The 23,413-nt window shown below is 50.1% G+C and overlaps 5 protein-coding genes across 5 annotated transcripts; all 5 read right to left on the minus strand.

The window, feature by feature from the left end:
* Positions 1-1,085: 1,085 nt before the first annotated feature.
* On the minus strand, positions 1,086-3,251 carry N7515_002166 (IPI1/TEX10 family protein; the record flags this gene model as incomplete). The annotated part of the gene is made up of 7 exons (XM_056662910.1): positions 1,086-1,999; positions 2,051-2,123; positions 2,176-2,225; positions 2,733-2,900; positions 2,988-3,098; positions 3,158-3,179; positions 3,237-3,251. The coding sequence occupies 7 exons, from the start codon at positions 3,249-3,251 to the stop codon at positions 1,086-1,088; spliced, it is 1,353 nt and encodes a 450-aa protein (XP_056525023.1).
* Positions 3,252-3,998: 747 nt separating this feature from the next.
* Positions 3,999-6,672, minus strand: N7515_002167 (GATA-type transcription factor; the record flags this gene model as incomplete). The annotated part of the gene is made up of 2 exons (XM_056662911.1): positions 3,999-6,240; positions 6,305-6,672. 2 exons carry the CDS (start codon positions 6,670-6,672, stop codon positions 3,999-4,001), a joined length of 2,610 nt encoding a protein of 869 aa, XP_056525024.1.
* A 5,182-nt stretch (positions 6,673-11,854) lies between these two features.
* Positions 11,855-13,194, minus strand: N7515_002168 (putative C6 finger domain protein; the record flags this gene model as incomplete). The annotated part of the gene is made up of 3 exons (XM_056662912.1): positions 11,855-12,513; positions 12,596-13,003; positions 13,086-13,194. The coding sequence occupies 3 exons, from the start codon at positions 13,192-13,194 to the stop codon at positions 11,855-11,857; spliced, it is 1,176 nt and encodes a 391-aa protein (XP_056525025.1).
* A 4,327-nt stretch (positions 13,195-17,521) lies between these two features.
* Positions 17,522-20,592, minus strand: N7515_002169 (uncharacterized protein; the record flags this gene model as incomplete). The annotated part of the gene is made up of 2 exons (XM_056662913.1): positions 17,522-20,431; positions 20,515-20,592. The coding sequence occupies 2 exons, from the start codon at positions 20,590-20,592 to the stop codon at positions 17,522-17,524; spliced, it is 2,988 nt and encodes a 995-aa protein (XP_056525026.1).
* Positions 20,593-21,292: 700 nt separating this feature from the next.
* On the minus strand, positions 21,293-22,225 carry N7515_002170 (dienelactone hydrolase family protein; the record flags this gene model as incomplete). Its single annotated transcript, XM_056662914.1, has 4 exons — positions 21,293-21,900; positions 21,964-22,011; positions 22,062-22,132; positions 22,197-22,225. 4 exons carry the CDS (start codon positions 22,223-22,225, stop codon positions 21,293-21,295), a joined length of 756 nt encoding a protein of 251 aa, XP_056525027.1.
* Positions 22,226-23,413: the final 1,188 nt, after the last annotated feature.

Consider the following 23,413-nt stretch of genomic DNA (forward strand, 5'->3'; position numbering starts at 1 on the left):
GGTTCCAATCAGTTATGACAAAGTGAAATGTCTACCGTTGAGTCATGGGATGCATCTTTCGCACTGACATCCATCTCAAAGCCGAAGTAGAAGCTGAAAGATAGCTCTGCAGAGCACTGAGGGCAGCCGCAGACCGGGGGGACAATGAGTCGTTTCATCGATGGTGAATGCATCAAACCCCATTCTACACGCTGCAGGGCCAATGGCTCGTACAATTACTCCTTGGTTCCTCGACAGCTGGTATATATACGCAGCTCGCCCATGTTAGCCGCCTGGTGGACGACTTAGTAAGTTATATTCTGCATTCCCGCGTACTGATAGGTTATAGGTGCTCAAAAAGTACTCGGAATACGACAGCAATTCAAGCGAATGCAAACGAAATGCAAACGAAATGCAAACGAAATGCAAACGACAACCCAACCATGTCGCCCCGCCCATGTTTGAGGTACCGCAGTGATGCAGTATCCTGAGAGAATACGGTATTCGGCCTTACTCTGCATTTTTGAAGGGGAAAATCTCGAATACCGTATTCACTCAAATATCGTAGCACTACGGTATACAAATCTGACCCCGGTATCACTACGGTATTCTTATAACCACGGTATTTCTATAAGTATTCCTACGGTATTCTGACGACTACCCCATTGGCAAGGGCTTTGAGCTTTGGAAGAGGAGGTTCATAACCTCCTTTGTAGATTTGGCTCGTCCCAAGCTCCATAGGACCTAGACACGCATTATATTCCAAGCGGAGGGTGTCCACCTCAACCACAAGCCGCACAAGCGACAAACCATCCCTGTTATAGGTATCTCGCTGTTCCCTCTTGCAAGAGCGCAACGCCCATGACCATCCTAGTGGACGGGCGTGCTGACAGGTCTATCCCAGCGCCGACTGCAATATAGCAGGGCGAGACCAACAGTATGACAAGAGACAACCGTGGGATTGATTCCGGGCTAGCTCGAACCCCGAGGTTCTCTGCCATCCATGGCAACCGCCATAGAAGCCCCGAGGTCCCAGGTTGCAACACAGGCCAGCGTACCATTCTAGATGGATTTTGATTTGGCTCATAACTCATAGCTGAATCCATTCATGGGCCTGGTCCATAAGCAATGGCATCCTTCAACACCTTCGTCACACCGGACGAAGCACGACCCAGCTCCCCGCCTTCCTCCCTAGCGCTCTTGAGTCCCCGCTCCACAGCCGGGTGAAAGCGATCAGTGAAAACACGGTACCGATCCTCCCTCGTTTCGTACATTTCCCCTTCCTCGTCGCGCGGCTTTCCAAACAGATTCAGATACGCAAATGGAGTAGACGAGTCTGCAATCATATGCTGCGCAGTCTGACAAAGCGGGAAAGACCAATCAGGACTCTCCTCGCCATCAGACATCTCGCTATCGACACCACCCGTGGCCGGCTTTCCGATCCCCGCATCCAAGAACAGGGCTAAGGCTGCGAGCGTTTTGACCATGGGCTTGCCCTGGCTGCCGGACTTGCCGAATGAGGCGCGGGTTGCGGACCACTTGGATGATTCTTCCGTGTGCCAGCCCAGTACGGACAGGAAGCAGTTGAGTGTTTTGATCCAGCCTCCTGCGCAGGAGACTGTTGCTTCACCTGCTGCCTCGACCATCCATGATAGGATCTCGACGGCGGAGACGCGGATGTCTGCTGCGAGATGGGTCATGCCTGCGCGGACGTAGGGGAGGAGCTGGGAGACGTGGTCCTGCACGTCGCCGGGTGGCAGGGTCCGTAAGAGCTTGAGGAGTTGGGTTCGGACGCTGGTGGCTCCATCGAGGATGAGGGGGAGGAGGGAAGGGAGAATCACGCTGACTGGCTGCGGAAGAGGCGAGTTTACGGGACGGGAGGCTATTGTCGTTGTGAGATAGGCGAGTGAGTCGCGCCGTTGGCTGTCGGATTTGGCGGAGAGGAGTGATAGGTTGTGTGTGAATGTGGCATTTGCTGTTGGGGCGGAGAGGTGGAGGGATTGTTGTGTGAGGACAATTGCTAGTCTTTGTGAGCATGGTACTGGTTAAGCAGCTGGGACTGTTGACATACACTTCGATTTGAAACTGGTGTCAGTGTAGTTGTCGGGCTTTGCTTTGGCTTTTCCAACCCTGAGTTTGGGTTTCTGTAGAGGTTAGTGGGATGGCCAGAAGAGATGACTGGTCGCTAGATCTAACCTGGAAATCCTTTTGTTTCTCCTTCTTCCTTTTTGAGCTGGAACCCATGGCTGTAATGTCAATTGAATGTTGAAGATGCACATGCACGGCTGTCGGTGATAATCTTTTTTCGCTCGGATTATCACACGTGATTTATTAGTTGGTGCCTGAGGCAGTAACACCCGAATGTGGAAGTATGTTATGACATCCCCAAGGACGAAACGGCTGGCAGTGGCAGTGGCAAATAGTGGAAAGAGCTACTCAGAATACGTACTGTATAACTGTACCTATATCCCTACCACCGCGTCATCAATTCTTACGTTGTGATTCTCTTACACCTACTATAGTCTATGATAGAGCTGTCTACCAATGACTGGTCACTGACCAGTTGGCAGTGACCACCCTAATAGCCCTAATAGAGACAGAACCACCTCAACAACACTCTATTCAACAATCTATCATACACATCCCAATCCAACTTCCCAAGAACACCACTCAACTCGACCCTTAACAAACTAATTAGCAATCCCTCGAAAGAGCCTCAGCACAATTCCCCAAGAACAAGTTCCGAAACTCACCACGAGATCCACCCCCAAGCGCCTTAGCCACCGTCTCCTGCGCAGACTGCACCAAAGATTTATCCCTCCGGAGCCCATAATCCGGCTCTTCCCTTGTACCATCCTGACCGAATTCCCACACATTACCGGGCGTATCCGACATCCGACGAGTCGTGGTCTTCGTATCTCCTGCAGCATACAACATCGCAATCTAGTTAGCCGATATCATACACATTCCCAGCACGCTAAAAGCACAACTTCATTGCAAATTCGCACCTGGTTGGAACTGTTCGGCGAGCTTCTCGCGTGCTTGACTGGCAGACTCATGGACCCGGCCCTTGACTGTGTCTGTGGTATTTGTCTTTGTCACAAACTGTTCAGAGCCCTCTGCGATAGTTTGAGTAGGTTAGTTACTGTATGGATGATGGAAAGTCGTATTAACACACCGTCTGTCATTGCGTAGTGGCCCTGTTGTCCACGAGTTAGCTTTGATGTCGATGTTGTCTGAGAGGAGGGAGGTCATACTGCCATTCCGTTCATTTTGATATGGGTTTGATCTTGGTTCAATATATGAGTTATACTAAGATTTGAGTTTGGCAAATATAGCATGAGCAATTTGAGATCTGTAGTCTTCTGGAGTGGCGCACAAAAGTAGCTGACTGCGTGGTTCGTCGACATGACGTGAATTGCCTACCCCGGATTACAGTCCGGGGATCTAGATGGTTGTGATGTCACTCTTCTCTCAGCAAGCGGTCTCAGCATGGGGAACAGGTGGCACTTTAGATTCCTTGAGTCGATATACCAGCTACAATTGCTGGAAGTGAAAGATAGTTTGAGAAATTCATAATCATATTGGAGTCCAGGTCTAAAAGTAATCACGCAAGGATGACAAGATTCATTAATGAAAGCCTGCTCAGCAGCGCAAGAAAACCCCAAAAAAGATGAATAGGATAAGATCAAAAAAAATACAGACATAAAACAGGAGAGAGATGCGCACTTCTGCCCGGTTCCAAGCTGCTAAACCGCAAAAACAAGAAAAAGAAAAGAAAAATCAAATATGAACGAAAAGAAGCAGCTCGGGCTCCGGACAGACGCGGTTGTATCAATCAAATCAACAAAAAGCACACGTGACGTATAATAATCAGTAAGAACATGAGAGGAATAAAGGAGTCACGACCTCCGGGGACATTAGTCGTGTACGTTGTAAAGCGTGAAATTAGAGTGGCAGGCCATCATCGCGCATGGACAAGTTCAGGAAGCGAAAGAAGATCATGTGGTGGAAGCCAACTACAGACTCATAGTCAACCACTCCCATTCCTGGCTGGCACCCTGCCCACCAGCAATACTGTGGTTGGCAGGGTTGGCGGCAGCAGGCGGTGCCATCGCAGGAGCCAAGGGAACAACCTTGGATCGGCTTGCCGGGGCGGCGGACCTGGGGCTGTCGTCTCCATCTGGATCGGATCCAGTTGGCGCTTTTTCAAGTCGGCGCTGCCTCCTAGGGGCCACTTGCACACCGGCACGTGCCTGAGCGACACCAGCAGGAGGGCCTAATTTAGGCGGAGCAGCGGCAATAGCCACGACACCGGGTTTCCCCATGGTGCTGGATCCAGAGATCGCGGGTGGGGATTCGGAGGTGTTGATGCGGGAGGAAATTGATGAGGATGGACCATGCTGAATGGAATTTTTGCGGGAAGATTTCTTAGACGACCGAGAAGTACCAACAGCAAGGGTGTTGGCGCTGCTACGGTTTCGCTTCTTGATAACATCAGTCTTGAGTGACAAGGGCCGGACAACACCGTGTAGTTTCAAGAACAGGCCGCAAGCATTGCACAGAGGCTGACCCTCCGGGTTGCGTCTCCACAGAGGGGTGGTTTGGGTGAAACAGTTGGTGCAGGTCGTCGGTCCGGCATTCGGATCTCCGTTCTTCGAACCGCCAGGACTGCCTGGCCGAGAAGGCACCGCACTGCTAAGACCGGACTCGGGAGGAGTGCTGGGAGAGGGGTGGTTTGTCGGAGGTCCACTAGACGAGCCATTCAAGCTCTGACGCAGTAGTGCAGCAGCGTTGGGAGTCGAAGCCGTGCGAGGAACTTTGCCGTAGCGACGAGGATCCTGGTCTCGGTTCCGAACCTCGCTCACCGAAGCGGCGGATCCGTGCGTACGGCCAAGAGAGCCTCCCTGATTCCACTCGGATGAACTATCCATGATGTCTGTAGACCCAATCGTGACGTGCTTGCGGTGCTGACCAGAATAGCCTGGTAGCGACTGCACCGACCCGGGGAAGCCTCCGTCCCACTGAAGACCAGCGCTCATATCTCCAGACTCGTCCATGGTGGCAAAGTCATTTGGCATGGCAATGCCACCACGTTCATAGTTGCCATCGTCATCCTCGTTGTCTGAGTCTCCACCAAATGTGAACATGCTGCTGGCAGGCGCTGTAGTGGAAAACTCGCCAGAGCCGAGCACATGTGACGGGTTGATATGCTGCGGTTGCGGCACGGAAAATCCAGACACATGAGTTGTCGGCGGTCCGCTCACTGCGTTCCCCATTTGAGAGTCGCCATTGGGCAAGTTGTACATATAGCGTGGCTGCAACGAAGCAGACAGATTCGACTGGCGCTGCTGGAGATAGTTGGGAATGCGGCGCTGGCTGTGAGATTCAGCGGAGGGTGCGTCAGTGAAGAACATCGATTGCTCTCCTTCAAAAATCGGTTGCGGGGTCGACACAGCAGACTGGTAGCCAGAAGGCGGGGGCGAGAAGAACTCCGTGGAGTTGAGGGAGGAAGCGAGTGGCGTCTGAGAGTAAAGATTCGAGAAAGGGTTTCCGGCGGTCATTGGAGATTCGGAAGGCGAGAAATGGAAATGCTGCTGATAAGACCCGGCCGATTGAATGCCGTGGTCTTCTTCGCCAAGGCCGAAGGTATCCAACCCGTAGGGAATCCCAGAAGAATGCGAGTGCGAGTGTGAGTGTTGGAGCTGAGGCCTGCGTGGTCCCACTGTGCCGTTGCCGGTCAGAGAAAAGGCAGAGGGCGGATGATCGAGGGAGTAATCCGGGAGTGCCGCAGACAGCTCCGAATGCTGTGCCATCATGGCGTTGGACACCGGGGGAACCTGGGGCGAAGCCTCCGCCGGCCGCTTGCGAGTCGGAACATTAAGGCTGGCAAAAAACTGCCGCTCATCGATGCTCGTTTTGCGAACCCTGCGAGGGACGTATCCAAATTCGGAGTTTGTTCGTTGTTCCTGGGGTGGATGAGGGAAGGAGGCGGCTACAGCAGAATCTGTCGTCGCATGGTCTTTGCGCGATTTGATGGGAATACCTGTGGGCGTAGCTGTGAAGCGCCGGTCGGCGGGGGGATGTGAGGGATGCTCGGGCGGCGAATCAAAGGGAATGATGAAGTCGTCCAAATTCATTGGATCCGGAGTATCATCCGGCTTCATTTCATGCGAAGCGTCGGCACCAGTGGACGATACTTGGTCGGAAAGGCGCATCTGCGCGATGCCGCTCGGTTTCGGGCTCAAAGTTTCCGAAGCACTGTTCGGACGCCAGATAATCAGTTTAAAAAAAATACCTCGAGGTCGGCAGGAGCGTCGCTTACCGAGCCTGCTGCTCCCGTTCCTTGCGCTTCAAGTTCATGGCCATCATCCGCCATGTCAGATTTTCCATGCGCTCCTGGTTGGGCAATTGAGATTTCGTTCTGGTATAGAGTTTCCAAATCTGAGCGGCCAGCGGATCCTTCTTCTGCATCTCGTCGGTGCTGTCGCCAGGCGGTGCACCGTTTGTCCACTCAGGAAATATAGAATTGCCGAGAACACCATCATTGGCGTTCGAGGAACCGGAGGGACTGAAGGATGACTCAAACGAGAAGTCGTCGGACATCATATGAGAGTCGACGTCGAACCCGAGGAAAGCCGCAGGGTGGGATGGGCCGGTTCTCCCGTGCCCTCCATGATGTATCCCCTCCATATTCTCCGATGGAGAGGGACTCGATGAGAGGGGGAAAGGTGATTCAGATAAAGGCGATCGCGGGGGGACGAACGGCAAAAAAGGGTGGGTTGGAATTGAAATTCCCCCGTACCCGCCGTAAACGAGAGGACCCTTGCCGGAAGTTGATGATCAAATGCAGCCAGGTGAGAGACGATTGGCGGGATTCAGCCAACGACCGGGGCTTGCTCTGTCAGCGCAAAACGCCTATTAGCCCGGATAGATCTTATAATAATAATATATGGTAATAAGATAATTAAGCTGACGACTGGGATGAGAGGAACACACGTTCTGGGGAGGGGGCGGACCACCGCCCAGCCTCGACGCCTCTTGGGATTTCCTGATGAGACGTGGAGGGGGGGGCTAGACCCTCCAAACGCTCATGCCCCGAAAGGATAAATCTTTCGATGGAAGAGGGAAAATCCTCCTGTGAAGAAATGAGAAAGACGCGGATCAAGCGTGATGAGAGAGATGAAAGATGAAGAGTGGAGGGGAGAGGGAAATTGTGTGGGATGTGACGGAAACGGAGGACAGTTGAGTTTACTGCCGACCCAATGACAACGAGGATCTTCTTGTCTAACTCAAGTTAGAATGCAAATAATTGTACTTTGTCAAACACTTTTAGACGTTTAAACAAAAGAACAGAGATCGAGGCTAAAGAAAAGGCAAAAAATGAGGGAGAGAGGCATACCTAATATGGCGTCTAAAGGCTGCCGATTGACCGTAATTTAAAAGTACCGGTAATACATGAACTACCGTATGAAATGACCGATTCACGGCGCTTCGCTTGACTGACCTTCAAAAGCCACTCCCGTCTATTGAAAAGCCGAGTAGTTACTCTTATTTTAGTAGCTATACGGAGTATTTCTTTTCCTCCCGTTCTATTATGTGCTTGGAACTTCCTCTTTCCCAATTGAACTGTAGCCAAGAGGTAATTGGATTGTAGCCAAGAGATAGGTACATGTAGATACAACCTGAGGATTCCCGAGTCTAGAAGCCGTTGCCTTTTCTTTGCATACTCGCACGGCCCCGTCTATTTATCAATTGGCTGACATTGGTATTGTTTTGGCGTTGGACCCGGCATCTCAAGCTCATCGGCCCGAGAGAGGTAAGCTCCGTGCTAAAGTATGAAACTAATGTACATATCTCTTCCGGGCACCTGTGAAGCGGGACACCCGGTCCAAGCGCAGGTACTATCCAATTCCCACGTTGCTTTTTGAAGAAAACCCGGGCCAGATGTTGGTGCAGAGACCCAAAACATCTGGTGGATAAATCCTAAACATATCATGCTTCTTAGCGTCCCCGGAAGATGTCCGCTTGCAGGCCAAGTGGGGTACTGTTCGTTACTGGTGGAGTTCCAAACTCCCGGTTCGAAAGGATCTCTCGTACACATAAGATGCAAGCCAGAACAGCCATACATCCTGCTCATGGTTCTGAATCATGTTGTTCTATGGGGCGATCAGACAATTGCGGGGGTGCTCCTTGTGAAGAATCAGGAATCTTGAAAGAAAGAATCAAGGTACAGACAATCACGGGATATCGAACTATGACCAGCTCCCTAGCACAGTGGGGGCAGTAACTAAATCATATTAAGCCGAGCAATGGATGGGCCCACGGAGATAAGGAAAGTTCTACGGGGCTTCCTTTCTTATTTCCTCTGCTATTGCAGAAGGCGGGGGAAAAGCACCCGAAAGGACAAAACAACAAAAAAAAAGGTATTGAAGCTCACTGTCCATAAGTACCAAAGTGAACGGATACTTCTTCCTAATCATGTTCATAAAAGGGACGGAGGACTCCGTCTTCCGACAAAAAAAAGCAATTAATATGCATCTCGATTCTCGAGGCTAAGCAGCGGAGTGAAGACTCACCGAGAGGCTCATCCAGAGAACCCTATCTTACCCGAAAACCGTACCACCCGCGTATTCAAACGATATACGACACAGCCCGTCACAAGATTTCCCCGATCATCGCACCCAAGACGAGTAAAGTACCAAGCCAAAGTACCAAGCCCGAGAGGCAACGCCCAGCACAAATCAACACACGTCGTTGGCCCTGGCTGATTTCTCCTTCGCGGGGGAAGCTTGTGGTGGACATCTTTCTTTCTCTTTTTGCTCTTCGCCACCGCAACATTTAGGCGGGGTTTAGGCAAAATTCCGGACACTTCGTCATAATCGTCGCCGATTTCAAACATCCCAAGTCATTCTCGATTATTCATTGACCCCGGTGAAATCTAGCCAATTCCAACCATGTGGGGACAGGAGCATGGCAACCAGGCACGCAAGACCCAAATTGGATGCGATTCTGTCCTCAAATCGCATATGGGACCTGGAACCACCGATATACTCCGTGATATTTTGGATGATGTACATCGATGCATCTTGAGTGGACATCTCCCTTAGTCTTGGCCCCACGGCACCGCAACACGGGGAAAGATAAGAGCTGATAAGGAGCTGATAAGATGTTCATGTGATAATTAACCGTGGTCATTTGTGCTGATAGACTGCAGATCGGTGGGAACTGGGAAATGACCTTATCTTTCTTTTTTTGTTAGCACAAATTGACATGGGTTATTCCTAGTCATGTAGATGGAGAGTGGGGGGAAGATGATCCCCTAGTCTCTCAGTCTCAGGCACCCGGAAAACCACGAGTACGTCGTGGGGGACAGCGCTGGGCAAACAACTGCCGTCGAGGCACAGAATACGCCGTGGCGTCTGTACATTCAGCCATGGCAATCTGACTGGTACTTTTGTCATGGTCTGATCCGATGGGTAGGAGAGTGTGGAGGATGGAACGGGTAGGTCTTTTTCTTCCTTTTCTGTGCGGTTCTTGCGGTTACATGGGAAATCATATAGCAGGTCGATGCATTTGACTGAGTCCATATGAACGGGCATTGCCCAGTGTGAAGAGCGTGGAGGCAAGAAACTGACACTGAAAATACTGCGTAAGTTCACAAAACCAGATCAGTGGTCCGCTCTCTTGGGGTGAACCAAATTGACCTCGAAGTCAAGGTGCAGTCAAGGGGAAAGGTCAGGGACAATGTGCCCTATATATACATTTGTATACCCAAGAATATGACACCTCGTCAGCCGTGTGGTTATCTATCGTGACGTCTCGATAACACGCTATTTCGGGGGCCAGATTATGCGCTGACTGGTATCTGAGAAGAAAATGCCAATGCCGATATCACGGCCCAAGACATCCAAGCTGGAGGTGCACAGAGAGAGATAAGATCGCTGACGCACGCCCCCTGCAGAAGGATCAAAGGCTATCATTGGACCTATCACCTACACAGCCATCGCATTTTGACTCTCCTATCTCCAGATTTCAACCCCAGAGTTCTCTTCCACCGGTTCTCCGGGCGATCCTCCAATGCGGATCCCGTAACCTTGAGTGGTCGATTGAATCTTATCTGCTAGCTCTTGACAGGGTTGGATCTACGTGATAAAGACCCTGTTCGAGAGGTGGCTGGCCCTCAAGAGGCCCGAATACATCCTGAGCAGATACGGGAATGATCCATCTATTGGCGCAATCCTCAGTTATCAAATCGTTGACGCCATCTGTAGATCCCGTAAGGGAGGATTCGCAAGTCAATCTCACGAGAGAAGAACTTCTTTATCTCTTCAATCTCTTACACATTATACCGTGCGAGTACCTATCAAGTCGCATTGGCAGGTAGTGATTGCAGGGATCAGCGTCTTCTGTTCTGTCTTTATCTATCTGCCTATCTGTACTCCGTACTCCGTACAGAGTTTTCTGTTGTCACAACCTCATGCGAGGACCACTACTTATCTCTGAAGTCTGGCTGCAACACATGAGGGATATACATCGTCTTCCAAACCATAAAAGCGCTCGCAAACCCCCAAGTCTTACATACATCGGCTTTTCCAGACACTCCACAGAGAATCGAGCCCTGTCGAGGCTTGAGGTCTAGAGTTCCGGACACAGGAGTTACACAGTACGGACACAGAACCAGCTCCCGACACAGACAGAGTTACTGGCCAATCGAGTCTCGGATTGTTCGTGCAGGCCAAAGTTCAAAACCCCCCACATTTGCACTTCTCTGCATGCTAGCCATGCACAGCCACATCTAACGCAGCCTCTGCTCGAACTGCTCAATGCAAGCAAGTTGGAATGCAGTAATTTGTACGAGGGATTAGTTACTTTTATACCGGCTTTGTACAACTACCTACTTACAACCTTATGTATGTAGTCTGTGACAAATCAAGAGTGTGCTACCCACACACGCCGCATGCATACTTCAGCAAGCGGGAGACTCATCATATAGCTAGGATAAACTTTGGAACCTATTGGCTCAGCCATGGTATTGATTGGCTGAGTTTATATAGAAAACATTCCTCGTAAAGAAGTGAATGTATGACGACATGGATTGTGCAATATTCGCCAGTACCTCCAGTGAAATCCGGTCGTTTGTAGGATGGGCTGCGTAGTCTCAGACTGTGCGTTGCCCAGATGAGTCTATTCTAACTGCAGATGAATGAAGTAAGGCGGTCAAGGCTCAATAGTATACCGGGCGATGACTGATTGCAAGACTGACAGTCTCCAATTGTGGCATCCGATTTTCTGATTCGATCTAGTCTGGACTTTGTAACATGGCACACATCCCCATGCACAGCCTCATCGACTAACAGCACAAAATGACGTGAGAAGTGAACCAGATATCTAGTGTAAAAGCATGAATCAATCCTGTAGAAGGTTAACGGGAAAGAAGTAACGAGAGTCTATGGTATATGGCAGACAGGAGATCGGAGACTTGAGGAAGTCCCCGGCGAGACAGGTGGAGGGAGAATCAAGAGGCGCGGCTACATATGTCATATGCCACGGAGAAGAGAGGGGAAAAACACAATAAATGATGAATGATGATTGAAAATGCCACCAGAAAGCCCTTGCGCCCGCTAATGATCAGCTGTAAAGCAGACCTGCCACGGCATATGAGGATGAGGTGAAAGTGTTCGAAAGTGAAATGCCAATTGGGAAGGGGGCATAGAATATGTATGTCCCGCGGGGTATTAGAAATAAAACAAGCGGTCTAGAAATGTGCAAACGTGATGAGTGAATCCGAAAATAAAAAAATAAAATAAATCCCAAGATCAGGAGATGGGTCAAGCGAAGGGTACAAGATGAAGAGCTCAAAAAAGGAGCTTCATCAATTCGGTGACCGTGACGGTGGCCCAGGATGTCCCATCGGCGGAGGATTCGTAGGGTAAGGATGTTGCGGAAGTGCATCAGCAGCGTACATGGGGTAAGGCACAACGCCCATCCCAGACATAGCGCTCATATCCTGCCATTGCGTGTAGTTCATGCCTGGCGGATATGAGACCGATCCCGTCTGCATCTCAGGTGCATCTGGGGAGCCCATTGTATTCGTAGCAGACAGCGGTTGTGCGGGAGTTGTCATTCTGCGCTTGAGCTCCGGCGCCATTTGAGGGTGGAACTGATTAGGATATGAAGAGCCCATGTCTTGTCCCGGGTAGCTCATGGTTCGCGGTGGCGGCGGTGGTGGCGGGACTTGCCAGACCGTTCCGTCCGGCTGCATGGCGTATGCCGGTGTTTGGCCCATGGGCTGTGCCGGGCCTCCCATCGAGGATGCGGCGGATATCGGTGAAGGGGGTGGTAGGCTGGAGGGTAGTGCTGAGGGCATATTGTTGGGATTCCATACGTTGGGCGCCATGTTCATCATCTGGCTCTTTGCGGTTGCCATTGTATTCAAAAGTTGTGGATCTGCTATTGTCGTAAATTCGTCCCATGCAACTCCTGTGTCCATTGGTTGATGCCCGGCAAAGTCTCCTGGTCCCATAGGTCGATCTGTTTAGGTTTTATCCAGTCAGCGAATGCGCCTCGGTTATAATGCGAGAAAGTCAAGTCCTTTAGGTAAAGTGAAACCTACCTGGCGGTAAACTCATGCCATTTTGCACCATTCCGATGTTGTAATTCGGCATGTCCGGGGCGGCAGAAGTGTTCATTGGCATGGCCTGGTATGTATAGAAAGCCTCGGACGTATCGGGCATCAAACCAGTCGGAGAGGAGGTAATCGGCGTGGTATTAGAGCGCTCAGTGGAAGGAGTTTCGAGTCTTGAGCTTGGTCGTGATTTCTTTTCAATCGGCGGTTGTTGGTCCACCGGGAAAAACTGACAATCCTTTCGCAATCGAATGCAATTCTCACATCGTCCTTCCGTATCATCTGGCGCTACCAGACATCGAATCTTTCGTCGTCGACAATGTACTGTGAATGTATAAGTAAGATGATCACATGCAAAACCCCACTCCCGAAAGGGGTCATTTTTAGGTTTTGCGTCTATCACGTTTTCCTGCTCATAGCGGGGATGATCGTAAAGGGAGCGCGAGAGTAAATTGGATGTGTGGGATTCGTGACTGACCACATGCGACGGAGGTTCGATGATATCCTAACTTATTGCGCTTCTTATCATTCGCGTCCATGGTGCTTTGTGAACTCATTGAGGCCATATCGTCGACAGCTGCGGGCATAGCTCACACGAGCATGAATTTGTCGATGTTTTGGTCGAAGTCGCATTAAATTTCTCGGAGAGGTGGAAGGGACGCTTTGCAAGCTGAGAACACCCGAAGCTTGATCAGTGGCTGATGCGACGCGAACCCGCAAGGCCATACAGATACTGCAGTTGGTAAAGATGACCCGGGATTGTTCTATAGATGATGACGTTCCAATCCTCACGTTCTAATCCGTATGCGCCACGCTGGTCCGGGTCTGATATTGCGCGTTTCAGAGGATGTTGGGAGTGTGATTGGGCCCGCGTCTCTCAAGGTGAAGTGGCGATGTTTCAATAGTCGAGGATAGATTGCGTTCCGAGTCAGGTGTTCAGATGCGGAGTCGAGTATTTTCGAATTAATCAAAGATTATTGTAGATATTAGAGTGTCCGTGGGGGAATTGTTGATTAGACGGGCATAGGGTCTAGCAGTTTATCGTGGCCCAGTTTGAGATGAGAGAAGACACCCTAGGTAGATGAATCGAAATGAATAAGAGAGGAAGATAAGAAAAAGGAGAAATTAGGGAGTTCAAAGGAGCGAATATGAAGTGAACAGTGTGCAGGAGAGAAGAGCCGATCCTAGATGGTAGGTATAGTCCTACAGAGAGAAGCTAATCGCGGGGTGAAACGCCCCCCAATGAGTTTTTTTTTAGTTTTTTTTTTAGTTGAGGGTTTTGTTTTTGAATTTCTAATAATTGAATTTTCTCTTTATGTATATCGCATACGTGGAACGCGGTGGCTCTCCTACCAACTAGGACTAAGACGGATGAACTTGGCCTAAATCTAGCTACCATTGTCAATGGATGATCAGGGGCCGGACAAGTTCCCTTCATGCCCTAACTACCTCTTCATAGAGCTTTGGTTCCTGGTTGGAGTAGGCTGGTAGACATACACTGTAGTGAAAATGTGAAACATAATCTTTTCTTCATAGTGGAATACCCCTGATTGCGTACTATAGACCCGTTTCTTCAAACGAGAACCATGGTCTGGGAGTACTGACAACAGTGGGGAAGATGTGGATGTTTGAAAGTGTAATAGGCTTAGGGCCAACTGGAATTACCTGTCAATCATTGATCAATTGAGGTTCCCTTCAACTTCTGAGTTTAGGTCGGCCTCTAGAGCCAATAGGGTTGATTTCTGGGGGTCCATTCATGGAGAACCTTCTGTGTCTGGACATTTAGAAGGTTGATCTCCAGAAACTTTGAGGGCTTCTCGAAGGAGAGTTAGATATTGCTTCCAAGGTTCTGGAAGGGAATTCCACGATTCCACGATTCCATATCTTCCATAATTTTTCCATTCTAATCAACCGAAACGAACCATTGGTTTGATTGGTTCTAAAAACAGATTCAGGGTCCACGTCGCATATGTATTTACTTAGATTCGATCTTGTTTCTTTGTCTTCTCCATCGTATTGTTTCCAACCGATTTTTTCTTCCTTTGGTCTACACAGTACTACGCAGTATGTACGAACAACATAGACTCTAACATGCTATTCTTTTTTGTTAATACTGATTTTTACACTGGTAACTAACTAGCTTATTTCTATCTAGCCTCATTTATCTCGCCCACACCCACGTTTTCCCGACCAAAAACGGTGGAAGGAGTGGAGCAGCGTGGACACTTTTGTGTCATTTCCCTTCGGTATCATTAAACCGGATAAGAGAGAAAACGTTTGGGGGGAGTCGAAGTAGAGGAAAAAAACCCCAGAAGATGACATAAATTCTACAACTACACAGCCTTGAACTACACCCAAGTAGGATGTGCGTCCGAAAAGCGAAAAGAACAGATAAATATCATTGCGATCTCTTCAACGTCAAGGTTTAATTAAGGATCGTCTCCAGTGCTGTCGCGTGTTACAGGTTGGTCTTGGCATTCACGTGGGGCTCTCGGTTTTGCTTCTCAGAGATCAACATGAATCGTGTTGATACTGCACCTCCACAGTTTGAAAAGGGAAGGAAAAGGGGTGCTGAACCACCAAACGATTTCTACTGGTCAAGTTGAAGAGGAAAACGCGTCGAATCTGGTAACTGGACAGTGATCTTCATATCGGTGAAGTCACAGTATCACGTCAACAAGATCCCTCAAGACCAAAAACGCCACGGATCAAGGCGCTCTCCTTGTTGTAAGGCACTTCCACTTCAATATACTTCGTACATACTTTGTACATGCATTGTCTGCTGTTCCTTCGATTTGAACCCGAGGGGAAGGGTCGACCGCCCTTTTGCAAAGGAAGAAGGAAAAAGGAAAAAAACAAGCCCCGCAACTTAACACACTCTGGTCGAGGATCGACAAGCACGGGTCTACGGAAATTCACATGGGCTGATTCTATTGGATCTCTCTCAACAGAGACTTCGCGGAATTGCGGACGCGCCTGCAGCTACCCAAGCAGCACATGTATCCTGAGTCGTGACGCGGCGAATGTCAACTGGCGATAGATCTCGCAGTAACTAGCGCGAAGTAAGTACCCCTCCTCCTCCTCCCCACCCTGTACTTCCTACTACAGGACCAATGTACAAAAGCAGCATAGTTAAAGCTCAGATTCGGTAATATGTAACGCTTCAACGGGCTTTGTGTCGATCGACTGGAATCTTGAAATGGAAACAGGGTCCAGGGCTGAGATCAAAGATCGAAGCGAAGAAGTTCAGGTGGAGAGTTTAAAAGCCTCGTCTACATTCGCTTGATGACGTCTGTAGACTCTGTACTTCGTGCATAACGAAGTAGGGTTTTCTCAACACCTCTACAACATACTACACACAGTAGTACACTACAGGACAGTAAGGACTTGGTTTTTCTGCACGTTAGTGTGATCCTGCCAAGCCGAAGTTAAATTGACTGCATTACTATGGGATAACCAATAAAGTTGAGGTACTGTGTACATTCAATTAACTTCTCTGAATACAGTACCACCCAGGTGAGACGGTGAGGCCACAAAGTCAAGAGAGCGTAGGTAAGGCCCTAACTATCACCGACATGAAGTTTAACCTTCATCGCCCTACGGTGTGCCTAGGTACTCGGTTATCGAACAGATGAGTTTACTAGCGCATAGCCTGCATTAACTCATCCGCAGGATTCATCTACACCTAGAACAGTAGTTAAACCCTAATAGCATGCATTTCACGATGTCTATGGCCTAACGTCGAACAGCATCGGATACCCGTCTGCTTCAGGGATTATCCGACGACTAATCTCCTCCCTGTCAATTGGAACCCAACTGCCGAGTTTGAACTCTGCTGTCCGCTGATAGCGTCAACACCCCCGGATGCTTCATCCAAAGTAGCTGGTGTGTCGCATGTCACATATTCGGAGGTTGATGCTATTTTGGAATGGGTACGGACGGAGTACTCCGTACACCCTCCGCCTTACATCCCTGGGCTCGGTAAAAGGTAAAAGGGCTTAGCGTGTCCTGTACATGCATTAGCACGCATGTATGTGGACCTAATATACTGTACAGACTACAGAATAACTACTGTACAACGTGCCTGATGAATATGATCTGTGATCTATATGTAAAGCAGCAATCGTGCTGATAATGTGATATATGCATATTCTGCAGTATGTACGGAGTACAAGTAGGGTTTTGCATCTATTCCGGAAGTATTTCCTTCTCCGACAAGATATACAACGACAGAATGTAAAATGCATGCAAAATAAGTTACTCCGTACCCAAGACGATTTATTCTCTAGATCTCAGATCTCTCCATGTGGGCCAAACGCAATGCAGGGACCCTCACTGGACTCCCAGGGTTGGACCGGCTGTTTCACCATCTTCGGGCCCTTGACTCCATTCGGTGCTGGTCTCCTGGGCAAGGAGAACAGTCCTTTTCAACCTGCAACCTGCCTTACGCGTCCTCCCAAGAAAGAAAAAAAGCATCATCCTTCTCTCCATTTTGCCCCTATCATCATTTGCGGCGTTTTTATAATTTTAATCTCGGTTTTGGTTGAAGAAAAGGAAGGTGGTATTGTATGTGGCCTTTTGGTTTTCTTTCATACTGGCTTTTCTCCAATGGCGCAGGGCTGGGACTGAGGGGAGGGCTATTCCTTTTTCCGGGGTGGCTTGCGCTTGGGTTGCGCTCTCTATCGGTCTTGTCCGGCCAGGAAGCCGTTGAAACTGCCAGCCACCCTGCCAGTCCAGTCCGGAAATAAAAAGGGGGAACAATGTCCCGGGGCTCTATTCGATTTTGAACGTGGGGGGACGAATGCTTCGGTTTGCGCGCTTATGGTTGTTTGTGCTTCGGGCTTTTAGTCCCCGAGCTTGGCTTCCAGAAAGAGCAGTAATACGCGATATTGGTCTATCAGTTTGCAAGTGATCTCAATCGCCAACTCGGATCACGACCATCGCACTGATGGCTCTCGCTTGTCTAATTGAACACGCGATACAGCAAGAGACGCGAGTTCCGCCGGACCGACTTATGATCGCATGGCATCCGACAGCTGCACACCACGCCCGGACGAACGTCTCTCTCTCTCGGCTGCCCCGCGCGTCGACGACGATAATCTCCGGTGACTGAGATGCCTCTGGGTCTTGCGATTTGGCTTGCGGCGCGGCGGTAGTGGGAAGGGCGCTCAAGGGAACATACTTGTATCGATAAGAGGTGTGCAGAGGATGGCCAGGTAGTCGTTTGTACTTGTTCAGGGGTCTTTTAGGCTGTTGCGATTCGTCATTTTCGCGAGTGGAACCCTTGCGAGACGCGACCCCCAACGGCGGACAGCACTCATGGGCGGAGACGAAGCGCACGTTATACTTGAGAGGGAAACGAACCGTAGCCGAACCCGCGCCATTTCCTGCGTCGTCGATCAGGAACGAGATGGACGCCTGGGCAGATGTAATACCCCTCCCTTCCGGTCGGCCGTTATCATCGGCAGTCAGAGTCAACTCTTCGATTGTCACTCCGGGCTTCGCATCCGGCTCCGGGTCGTCCATCGGAAGCGTAAAGGACTCGGCTGTGATTTTACCAACGCCTAGCGGAGTCGATTCGTACGCAAGCTTAGCTCCCTGTCTGATCCGAGGCCTGCTCGAGACCCGCGGAACTTCTTCAACAGGAAGTTCAAGCCAACCACGCTCAACCTTCTCCCCTGTGATCGCATCCCGGGGCATCACATTGCTGCTGATCCACCCCATGCAGGTCTTGGCTCCCGTGGAACTAGACAAGACGCGTCCAACGACGCATGCCTTGCTCCACCAACTCCGTCCGCAGTAGACAAATCCTCCGTAGAGGTTGGCAATTGAGCCCAGTTGGTTTAGCGCGTCTGCATCGTTTTCCAGGATCGTCGCCATGAGAAGGTGACTGATCGCCTCTCCGGGAATCACGAATCCGGAGAGCCAGGAACGCGAGATCCAGCCTAGGTATTTAGACCGTGGATCAACGGAGCCCCAAAGCTTGACGCGACGCCGGCAGGGGTTTCGCGTGTACATATCATCCTTGGCCAGTAAAATTTCCTTGGTGATCTTTTCCTGTCCCCACTTGTCATCGACGACCAAGTCGGGCAGCAGGGGATTGTTCGGTTCGCCGAGTTTGTGTTCCAATGTAGCTTTCAGTGCGGCCAACCTTGGCCATCCAACGTTCTCCGCAAACACATAAAGCCCCTCTAGCTGCAGTCGAACATGCGACGAGCTCAGTTGACAGTCCCAGGCGGAGTGTGAATTCGCAACAGGAGCAGTGTGACGCCGGGTGATGCTATCGAGCAATCCGAAGCGATGGGGTTTCTCTGGCGATTTGCTAGATGAGGCCCTTGACCGCGAGCCGTTGGGAGATGGTGCTGGCTGCGGCGGCGCACAGGTGATAGTAAGACTGTTGAGGAACCGACGCACAACGATCAGATCCCAATTCAGCTTTCCCTCTCGCATTTTATCGAATTTGCGAATCTCCTGTATCGTGATATGGCCCCCATGCGGCTTATGCAACATATCGACCCGAACAAATGCGTCCAGGCGAAGAAGAAGCTCAGCAGAGAGGAGCAGCTGGATCAGCAACCACTTTCGCTCCATCCCGGACTTGGTCAAGATATCCTCCGGTACTTTCTCATTGCCTGGTCCCGGGTCCATGCAGTCTCCATCGCCATGTAGTGATGCCTCCCACAGAACCTGTCCGGCTCGCAAGCGCCATTCGGGTAGACTGAAATTGATCCACGCGCCCGGCGTGGCCAAAACAAGTGCCAGGGTTTTGATCTGAGCCTTGACACCTTCTGGATGACCTTCAGAATCGCTAGATGGCGGACGAGGGTAAAGGAATTTTGTGTATAAGTCGTCATACAATTTTCGCGGGCTTTCGAGATCCAGGAGAGTCTTTCCCGAGCTCTCTGTGAGCATTTCGTGGCGGTATTTGCGCAAGTGTTCCAGCCGTTCCACAAGCGATTGAAGACTGACATCTCGTACTCCAATGCGCTTCCAAGCCTCGGGCCCTTCACAGATGAGCCTGTGTCGATCGTAAACGGCACCACTTTGACATTGGGAATACGGCTTGCTATAGCCCTCCATCAAATCGAACGCCCCCGATGCCCCCATAGTCGATATTTGCTGGATATACGGAGCGTTCCTTGGCTTTTCGGGGCCGGTGTATTTGACCGCGTCCGCCACAGGTAACTCGAGGAAATTTCGAAATCCGATGGTGCCGGGTTCTTTCCCGTTGTTCGATAACATATTCGGTACTTCAAATACACCAATGTCAAACGTCGCCCTGTTTATAGCAGCCGCACTGCAGCGGCGCCAGTCGAGCGTTTGCATCGGCACCCCGCCCTTGACAGCCCAGTCCTCCGGGAGTGGTAGATGAGCGTGGAGTGTGCTTAGGGTAAAAGAGGCATGGGGCAATGGCTTGCGATCCCACATATGTTGGATGACAGGGTTCTGTTCGTCCCAGGGAAATATCACCTGTGGATAGTATCGGCCATACTTGCCCTTTTCCAGGAGAAAGTGAGGTGCGCCAGATAACATTGCCTTGATCTCTTTCGCTGTGAGATGTGATTCGTCTGGTGAGCTGGACTCGGCTCCAGATGACGTTCCCTTCGATTGGCTCGCTACATTCAGCCTGTATTCTAAAAGATCCTGGATGTTCGCGGGTTGCGTCGGCTCAGCATGGTCTGCTGCTATGAGTGAGTCGCGGCGAGGGAAGCCAGAGCCCCCGGGAGAACCGTTGCTGTTCAAGTGTCTGCCATTACTCCGTCGTGTCGGAATGGGCGTGGTATTTGCCCTTGTAAGCAATAGCCCATCGGTCCTATTGGTGCTCTGTACGTCATGAGCCAGCTGTTCTGAAGACGGGATAAGAAGCCTTACTTGATTTTCGCTCGAAGATGGTATATCTAGACTACCGCCACTGTGTCTTCGAAACAGACTTCGAAATCCCCTTTGATCCGGACGATCGTCTTGGGGACGGCCAGAGGGGTCATGACGCAGTGACTGTGAACGTTTGAGTGCCCTGGGTTCATCGTGGGCAACAGCTGAAGCTGCCTCTGAACGACGTCGGCCGAATAAGAAAGACATTCAGATGACTTGTGGATGCAATCACTGCATGTTCCAAAAGGTATCAAACAGCCTGAGCTGCCGTGGCCAAAAAGGAGCTATTGATGGACTGAGCAATTGATGGTAAGGGAAATGAGAGATAAGCTCTATCTACTCCGTATGTGGAGCGCTATTTTCGGCTCCTCGGCTCGTGACGTGTGATGTGAGTCACGTGCCCTGGAAACGGCAATGCGCGGCGGGAGTGACACCGAGCTTTTCCCGAGTCCCGACCGGGGAATTTTGTGACGGAAGATGGTGGATCTTGAGGTTGGTTGGTTGGACATCTCACAATCAGATTGCAAATTCGAGCGATTAGCGAATTTGTGAAAGTGATGACGTATTTAGAGGAGGACGGGATCATGTTTAGAAGATATATGGTTATCGCCTATGATTCACCTATCTTCCTCTCTTTCGTGCAAATTTGCCTCAGATGTGACCTTCTACCTACGTGTGTAATAAGGCATAGGTATGATTTCCTCGAAGGTTGTTCATCCATTCACCAAAAGCATCGCCTCAGGGATCAGGGTAGCTAGTTCCCGCCATATCATTAAACCTCCTAGGAACCACCTCACGACCATTAAGATTTGTTTACGCATGCTGATGCAAGAACTCAAGAACGGTCTTGTAACCACGCTCATACTCCTTACGAACCTCAGGGTTCTCAAGGTCCGACCGCGCAGCCATCCAGCCATGAATCTGAGTCGGGAAGATTTCAAAATACTTCGGGACATTCAGACTTGCCTCATAATCCTTGACGTCTTGAACAGGCTCATCTTTCGAAGCAAGCATGGCCATGGGAATGTTCACCGTCTTGGCATCATTGGCATCGACCATAGCCGGGTGGCACTGCACAGCGGCCTTGAAGATCTTGTTATCAGCGCCAGAGGACAAAGAAGCGATCTTTCCGCCCCAGCAGAAGCCAAGAATCGACCAGGACCCGAACTGGCCACCGGGGGCCAGCTTGTTGGCTTCGGCCACGACATTCGGGATCTTGGAGAGGGTATTGGGCGGCGCAGCCTTGGTTGAGAAGAAGTCGCCCAGCCTCTTCTTTTGCTCGTCGGTGGTAGGCGGGTAATCGGAGATGTTGGCAGGCTTGCCCTCGAAGAAGTCGGGGATGAAGACGCGATATTTCTGGTCGTTTGAGGTTGCGAGAATATCGGCACCTTGGATGGTTTGGTCGAAGAAGCCGAAGATGTCTGTGTATCAAGAGTATATCAGCCGATGGTCGAGTGAATTGCACCAGGAGGAGAGTTACTGACCGTATATCACCAGAATAGCCTTGGAAGCCGATTCTGGGCCGGTGACGTCTGATATTCGCATTAGACAAAGGCTTGTGTTGGAGAGACGGGATACATACAGGTCTTCAAGCCATTGATGGTCTTGTATTCTCCCTTGGCCTGATAGCCCTTGGAAACAACGGGAGGGATCCTATTCACGGCGATGGTCAGTAAAATCCGATTGAAGACAGACCAAGTCAAGGGGGTTCACGAACGTGCAGCAGGCTTTACTAATTCCGGACATTGTGGTAGAGGAGCAGTGGAGGTAACGCGTGTGAACGTAGTATGGTTTAGTTGCAAGCAATGGGTTCCGGAAGGAAGTCAGAAATGGCCTGAATTGCATATGGAGTAGTTTGGACTAGATGGGGACATACAAGATACAATTGAGTTGGTGAAGCAAAACTGAAGGTGACTAGAATTGAAGGAAGGAAGAGGGAAGAGGAGAAGCTTTGTACCCCGCGGTCCGACGTCATCGGGACAACACTCGGCAATTCAGGTGATGCAACCTGGTGCGACTCTGCCCTGTGAATCTGAAGTAGCCGATATGAACCTACATTTTTTGACCTCTTTGGCTTTCTGAGGTGAATCTGATATCGGCATTGGTTTCTATTTGGAAGTCGGCTTCAAAGGCTGTGCAATATCGGCCTATGTTGGGAGAACATAAAGTTGCCGAGGCCGGGCCACAATCGAGATTTATATATCGTAAGTCGGTCTATATCAAGACACGCAGAGAGTAACACAAAGAAACCATAACGGAGGTGTGCGATGGTCTACTTGAGTTATTTAATGTACCTTAACACTTGTAAGCCTCGTACTGGGTAAGAGAATACCTCTTCCTGCATTGAACACGAGTGTTGATGGGACCACCACCTCATTATGCATCGAAAGGTTTCACCGCAGAGACCGCATACTAGAAGGCTGGCGTGACCGAATATGTTAATGTGATCATGAAAAAAGTGTCAGGGAAACAGCCTTAGGGGATTGTCATCTTTTCTTATACCTCATGAAGGCAATCTGCCATGCAAGCTAGATCCACTGTCGGAATCTTCCCGCAAGGGAGGATCCGACAGCGACCGAGACATGCTCGTGGGGCTAGTGATCGGGAGGCAAAAAGTGAAAAAGTAAAAAATAAATAAAAACGAATCGAACAATATGTTGTAGTTCTGCTTCGCTCCAATTTGCAACACTGTGTAAGGATGGCGATGAAAGGAAAACCTGAGGAGAAAAAAAAGTGAGACTCACAGCCAAGACAGATTACTCTGCTCCATGAATCATGTTTGAGAAGCGGAGACTAGACCAACAGAATCAAAAGATCCGTGCTCCATCCCTTTGTTGCCTTGAAAGTTCGGACCCGCGTGTTAAGGCTATCGGATCATAGTCAAGAACCGATCGACAGGATAGACGGTAGACCAGACACGCTAGAAAGATCGCA

This window comes from Penicillium bovifimosum (assembly GCF_028826915.1).
Source record: "Penicillium bovifimosum strain IBT 22155 chromosome Unknown utg000002l_segment0_segment0, whole genome shotgun sequence".
Taxonomy (NCBI): Eukaryota; Fungi; Ascomycota; class Eurotiomycetes; order Eurotiales; family Aspergillaceae; genus Penicillium; species Penicillium bovifimosum.